The following is a 7,366-nucleotide window of genomic DNA, read 5'->3' on the forward strand; positions in this document are numbered from 1 at the left end:
TAGAGTCTTGGTCTAAGTTCGTTTCCCTCCGATTAAATTGGAAAAGAGATGTAGGACCTAATTACTGCACCTTTAAAAGTCAATCTCATAAACTAATGGCCACCCTGAAAATGATGATGCCAGTTTGGAAGTTGTTGACTTTGTTACAACATAAATTCACACTTTTTAACACAATAAGAATGGCGAGGGCTATTTCCACCTCCATAGAAACATAAATGCCCGTCTTTGACTTTGTTACAACGTAAATTCACACTTTTTAACACAATAAGAATGGCGAGGGCTATTTCCACCTCCATAGAAACATAAATGCCCGTCCTTTACAGCCCAGACACCCCTCCTCCTTACGTCATCCCATGTTGCATGTTGACGTAAGGAGGGGTATTTCTATGGAGGTGGAAATAGTGTTCACCCAATAAGAATGGTTAAAAATAATAATGAATTATTGTAAGTTTATAAATCTAATTCACGAAGCCGACCAGCTGCTCATGTCAAAGGTAAGGTATATAAACAGTTCTCCATTTCACTTCCATACCATACACTTGAGCTAATTAGCTGCACAGGTTGAAGCCAGCTAGAGCTAACTGTGTCCAAATCTGTACTCTTAATTTCAAATTCTTTTGGTTTTGTAAACATGGAAGGCTCAGGTTCGAGTTCGAGTGGCAGCAACGTTCCCACTACAAAGCTGAAGGTGAGCGGGTTATGGTCGGGAGTAATTGAGGTGGATTTGGAGTGGAGTGTAGGCATGTTGAGAGCAGAGCTTGCCAAGACTTCGCTGTGTTCGCCACAGAATTTAAAGGTCATCTCTGGCGGGAAAATTCTGAAAGAGGAATTAGCGGATAAAAAGCTCAGAGAGGTGGGATTGAGGGCAAATTCAAGAATTCTGATAAGTAAAGTTGATGCGAATGAAGCAAAGGCTGTAAAGGATGAGGTCGATGCCCAAAATCGACTTGCTCGTATAAAAGCCGCAGTAGATGCAATGGCCAAGAGACATACTGATAATTCCTCTTTTCCAGAGGATGACTTTCTCATTGAACTGGAGACGAGTGGAGAAAAATTGAAAATTGGCTCTGAGACAGATCAGAGGGCCCTGCTTTCGGGTTTGATGCTTCATTCAAACGGGCGGCGTCTGATTAAAATGGGAAAATATAGGGATGCGCTTGATGTTCTTGGCATGGGAGAGGAGGCCCTCTCCATTTGTGATCCAAAGGTAATGGAGAGGGTGGTCAATGCAGTGCTACTGCAAATAGACACAGTGTGGTGTTATTTCATGCTGCGTGACATATCCTGTTTGACTATGGCTGGAATGCGGTTGAAAGAGGCGCGCAAACGGCTTCAACTTTGGTATGGTGCAAATATGGAGAGAGCTAGGGTTCTACAAGGAGGGTTAGGGTTTTGTCCAGAAACTGCAACATACATGCGACTGGAGCTTCTGGAAGGTGTTGTGGCTTACCACATGGGATTATTGGAAGAGTCTTACAAGGCACTAACATCAGCTCAAGCCAAATATCGACAGTTTCAAGTCTCAGATGAATCTCTGGCAACACTTGTGAATATGGGTTTTACAACGAAACAGTCGAAAAGGGCTTTAATAATGTGTAGCCAAGATGTTGGGCGTGCAATAGAATTTGCCATCGAAGAAAGGGAAAGAATTGCAAAGAAAAAGGAGGAAAATAAACAACATTACAGAGAGGTGAGGGAGCAAAAATCTTATGGCAGGACGCCACTGGGAAAGGCTGTAGACATGACGAAACTGACCGGACTTGCTTCAATTGGGTATGAGAGAACTCTAGCAGCAGAAGCGCTCCGTAGGAATGAGAATGATTTTGAAAAGACTTTGGATGAGTTAACGAATCCTGCATCTAATTCTGCTCTACAGGCTAGTCTCGAGTCCAGACTCAGAAGAAGAAACAGGAGAAAAGAGGAAATTGCAGAAATGATATCAAGAGCCTTATTACATGGAGGTACAAGGGAAGAAGCAATAGGCAGGCTTCTTCAACAACTCCAAGATGCAGGCGCAGCAGGTTCGAGTGCCTTATTACATGGAGGTACAAGTGAAGAAGCAGTAGGCAGGCTTCTTCATCAACTCCAAAATGCAGTCGTTGGTTCGAGTGCCTTATTACATGGAGGTACAAGGGAAGAAGCAATAGGCAGGCTTCTTCAACAACTCCAAAATGTAGGCGCAGGCGCGGGTTCGAGTGCTTCTAGCCAGGGCCGTGCAGAGGTAGGTTCTGCAGCTTCTGAGGAAGAAAGACAGCCTCAAAGTGCAACCTTGGAAGGACAAGTGAAAGGGCGAGATAAGGAGATGGAAGAAGATATTGTAAATAACGTGAGGGGAGATCTAGTAGCAGACTATGACATCGAGGTTGAAGAAGAAGGCCAGGCAATTGCGGAGTATTTGTCCTTGCTTCTCTCTGCCCGGCAATCAGTTTCACAATGAATGCTCCAAATCTTGGGTACATTATATACATTTTCACATAGCTATACTGTATTGATTTACTTACCATTACTATGGTTAGTTATTATCAATCTTCAGATTTATTAACTTCTGATCATTGTTATTTGCATATTTGCATACCTTCTGATCATTGTTATTTGCAGTGGGGAATAGGTCAGATCCAGTAGCGGACTATGAGCCATGCACTTGCGTGAGTATTTGTCCTTGCTTCTCTCTGCCCGGCAATGTATCAGTTTCATAATGAATGTGATGTGATTCATTTCGTACATTATATACATTATATCAATCTTTAGATTTGTTAACTTCTGATCATTGTTATTTGCATATTTGCATACCATTTGATCATTGTTATTTGCAGTGGGGAATAGGTCTAAAATCAAATTGTGCTGAATGATCTCTTATTTGATTTGAGCATTCTCTTGGTCTGCATACAAAAAAATAAAATATATGAAAAGGTGGCATCATTTTAGTTCAGTTTATGAAAAGATGGTAGTAACTATTTGAATTATTTACTTCCTTGTTACAAACTTCGTATTCTCAGACTCTTATTGATTTCTAAGATGAGATATTAAAAGTACCAATAGTAATTAATTATATATGATACACATATATGATACACACGAGTAAAAGAGTGAACCAAACTATTTTGTAATTAGGTTAAGGATATTTTTTTCTTTATCTATTATCATCATATTTTTTATTTTAACATGTATTAGCAAGTATCAATCTGAAAATTACATTAATATGAGAAATTAATACCTTTTTATCAAGTTTATTATTTTTTTTGTTTGTAAAATCTCTCTTATGTGCAAAGGAGTTTCAAACATGTCAATCACTTAATTGATGTGGGGGCATATGAGGGTGGGCACTTGAATACAATGGCATCTTTTTATCAAGTTTATTATTTTTTTGTTTGTAAAATCCCTCTTATGTGCAATGGAGTTTCCAACATGTTAATCACTTAATTGATATGGGGGAATATGAGGGTGGGCACTTGAATACAATGACATCTTTTTATCAAGTTTATTATTTTTTTTGTTTGTAGAATCTCTCTTATGTGCAATGGAGTTTCAAACATGTCAATCACTTAATTGATATGGGGGCATATGAGGGTGGGCACTTGAATACAATGGCCCTAAAAGTGGCAATGGAGCCATAAGGAACATGTGCTTGCACAAAGCATGCACATTTTTAGGAACACAAATACTTTTGTTATTTAGTGCTTATGCTGGACAAGCCCCCACCCAGCATGACTCGTGGATGTGCACACATTCTTGATAAGAAATTTTATTTATGCACCCATGACCCCACCATTTACCAAATTGGGATAGTAAATTACATTTTTTGGTAGAATTGAGCAAAATTCTTACTTCCATAATTTTTTGGAGTTTAGGTAAGCATTTTAATGGTTTTATTTTTAAATTTGGATTAAAATTGTAAAAAATAACCAAAATAATGTCATCAACACAATCATTGTGTTTAAGGAAATTGTATAATATAGTACCCAATTACAACCTAAACATTGCATCATGAAACCAAAAATTAGAATAACCAACCCAAAAACAAGAACCAAGAAATCCAAATGACTAAGGTACAAGTCAAATGAAACATTTTCTTGCTACAATTTAACACTCCCTCTTAGCAAGAAAAGGGTTATGAACAACCTCTATCCTGCTCCTGTGGAACTCAACTTGCCTCTTGACAAAGCCTTTGTCAAAATGTTTGCATCCTACATTCCTTTATAGGAATGTACTGTAACATATTAATCCTCATCTCCACACAATCTCTCTAGTGATGATACCTAATGTCTAGATGCTTGGACTTATCATGAAACATTGGATTTTCTCCATGGTGTAGGTGTCCCATGCGCCTATTCTAGAGTTCTCCAACCTCTCTGTCCTAAACATGTTCTTCCTTGCTACTCAATGTAGTGCATTCATCCACCTGTAGCTTGTAGAGATTTTTAACTCTAACACCAATTTGTTTTACTTGTCTAGTAGCACATGCTTCAAATATGCCTTCCCATTACTAAACACATCATATCTTCTATCTTCAAGTACAACTACAAAAACTAGATTTTTCTTCGGACTAGGCACATACATTACATTCTTTAGGTGAGTATGGGAGTCCGACTCCCTCTTAAAGGTGATTGTGCCAATCCCTTTGGTACTATACCTTCCATCATCTCCAAGCTCTATATGTGTAATTGTAGGTCCTCCTCTAAGATTTTGAAGAAATCCTTATTTATTTTCATATGTAATGAAGTACTAGAGTTTAAGTACCATACACTACCTCGTACAGTACTTGCCATGCAAGCAATGAGAGTTAAATTCAACACGAATTGTGATTTGAGAGCATCTCCTCCTGTTCGTGTTGCGGGCTTCTCACTGGATTTCTTGTGTGGACACTTGGTTGCATACTGTCCATACTCATGGCAGTGAAAGCATTTAATTTTACTAATGTATTTCTTCTTGCCATGGTCCTGGTTGGTTTTTGACTTTCCTCCAAGTTCATCTCTGACCTGAGTGAATCTAGATAGGTATTGAACAATAGTTTCATTTTTATTCATTCAAATATTCTCGAGATTATCTTTCAATGGCAACTTCCCGAAATCACTGTGGCTTTAGAATAGGTCTGTGAGGGTTTTCCACATAGAAAATTGAAGCTCTTTCCATGCAAATTCGAAACCACATGTATTTTGACTCCCTCTAAGATAATCCTCCTGGATTTTGCTGTGTCTTTCTTCCACTGAGTTACTTGTTGTGCATCTGATGTTGTTGGTTTTGGAATATGCACACTCAAGCCTCAATCCGTTGAAAGGCATTGTTCTTTCATTGAAGAAATACCTGCACCGCAAACTTTGTTATTCGAAATTTCTTTGAGAGATAATTAGGAACCTAGTTTCTGTATAGTTTTCAATAGCTTTGATACCATGTAGAAATGACTCGAAATTTGTAGCGACTAATGAATTCAGATACAACAAACACAAATTTCTTATAGTAAATTTTGCGGAAGGAAAATTGACAATATAAACACATGCAATCATTCAATCACAATGAACATAGTTTTTACTTGAGAACCTAATTGGGAAAAACCCCTCTTCTGTTTGTATTAAATTGGATGAGAACAATGATTTGTTACAATGACAATTTCAATCCTTGAAGCTCAACCTGCACTACAACATTGATCTCCTCTTCTTGATTTTGCTATGCCATGTGTCCTCTGTATTGCCACATCATGATTACGTCAAATGCCACATGGTTTTATCGATACCAATGGTATTCAGAAACGTGGCCCTCTGGAGGAGAGAGAAAAGGTCCGCCCTCTTCTGGTTTTGCAGCTGAATTCCTTTGTAAATGCTTTAAGGAATTCTCTCGGTAGTTTACACTATCGACACTTTTTCCCCACAATTCCTATATAGTGGTCCCTCAAGGATTGTCAATTTCTGACTTGCGACATGCCCAACGCTGTTGCAATTTGTGATCACTAATTTCACCCCAAAGCTCTGATTCGCCTCATCGCTGCCAAGGATCTCTCATCTCTGATGTATCATATGCCTCCACTTCCAATCACCGATTGTTGATTGGACACGTGACAGATGGACATGAACTCAAACTTAGATTTTTTCATGTTTTCCCTTGTCTTCTGGTTTTGAGAGGCAGAACTTCAACTTGCTCTAACTTTTGATCTAGAAGCCCATTCTAGGACTTCCACATACTGTTGGAAATCTTGTTCAAAAAACTTCCTTTGGATAGGGTCCGATTTGGGATTTGTGTGATTATATGGCTTGGAAGATGGCTGAAAACCTCTCTTTTCCTTTCCACTCTTTTTTATAGCTGGAACACTTTTTGTGACAACATTGGCTCCAACTAGGGACAATGCCTTGCTAGCAACGTGCTAAGAACCTGCAGACTAGCAGCCTTCTATCTATTGGGCATGGAGTAAAAAATATAATGAGTCTATACAACCAAAAAATCTCCATGGAACTTTATTTGGAAAGTCCTTTCCTCATCAAACTGAAATACATAAATATAAATTCTAACAGCTGGAAATTAAATGCTCAGCTAGTGAGCTTATTTATATACAACTCCTACTTATGTATAGGGTATCAATTCACCTAAGTGAGGAATATTTTCAACATTAAAATGTGCACAAAAATCTTCAAACAGAGCATTCGATGGATATAATCTTTTGCAATAATGGTTGAATGCTATATGAAAACTTTTTAGGAAGATATGTTGCCACGAGGTATTGTTCTGTAACAAACTCTAACATCTTCTTCTAAAGAGTACATGAATCATTTCATTTGTGCATATTAAAAAACAATACCTAGGCAAATTCTATTTGTGTTTCCAATGAATCTAGGAAAATAGGTATTCCATTCATGAAATGAAGGGACATGATTGGGATAACCAACAATAGAAGAAAATTCCAGTGGGGAAAATTTGTTGGCCAGGAATGTAGGAATAGCCATTTTGAAAACCCCTTTAGGTGAGTGATCTCAAGTTCAAAGGTAGGGGAAATTTTCAGCTATTTAGCACTAGAGCGAGTATGAGGCCTCTTGAAAGCCAAGATGATCAAATAAAGATATAGACAGTGGAGTTGCCGGGATGTTTATAATGAAATTCAGACAATGGAGTTTCCAAGGTGAGATATCTTCAACCCACACTTCCCTTGCTCACCTGATAGAGGGAATGTAAAATTTGTCATGCCCAGGGAAAATTATTTTGATTTTTCCCCTACAATGGTTCCAGAAAGATGTTGTCGCTTTTTATAGCACTTTTAGTACAAGTGCTTCAGGAGATATGAAATCTTCCTAGAGACAACCTTTGAGTTGATTGTAGACCAGTACCTAGGACATCTTAAAGAGGAGTGATTTTGGATATTATGAGTAGGGCTTTCTGTTGCACT

General features: G+C 38.3%; 1 protein-coding gene across 1 annotated transcript; it reads left to right on the forward strand.

The window, feature by feature from the left end:
• The first annotated feature begins 552 nt into the window (after nt 1-552).
• On the forward strand, nt 553-2,759 carry LOC149175294 (uncharacterized). The gene is made up of 2 exons (XM_089422801.1): nt 553-2,453; nt 2,599-2,759. The coding sequence occupies exon 1, from the start codon at nt 632-634 to the stop codon at nt 2,435-2,437; it is 1,806 nt and encodes a 601-aa protein (XP_089278927.1). The 5' UTR covers nt 553-631; the 3' UTR covers nt 2,438-2,453; nt 2,599-2,759.
• Nucleotides 2,760-7,366: the final 4,607 nt, after the last annotated feature.

The sequence above is a fragment of the Pinus tabuliformis genome, chromosome 4_1 (genome assembly GCF_031772625.1).
Source record: "Pinus tabuliformis cultivar Carrire ecotype Pingquan chromosome 4_1, CPIR1, whole genome shotgun sequence".
NCBI classification, from domain to species: Eukaryota; Viridiplantae; Streptophyta; class Pinopsida; order Pinales; family Pinaceae; genus Pinus; species Pinus tabuliformis.

Bases quoted from the DNA above. Each gene is read 5' to 3' on its own strand.
- LOC149175294 (XM_089422801.1), top strand. From the start codon at position 632: ATGGAAGGCTCAGGTTCGAGTTCGAGTGGCAGCAACGTTCCCACTACA.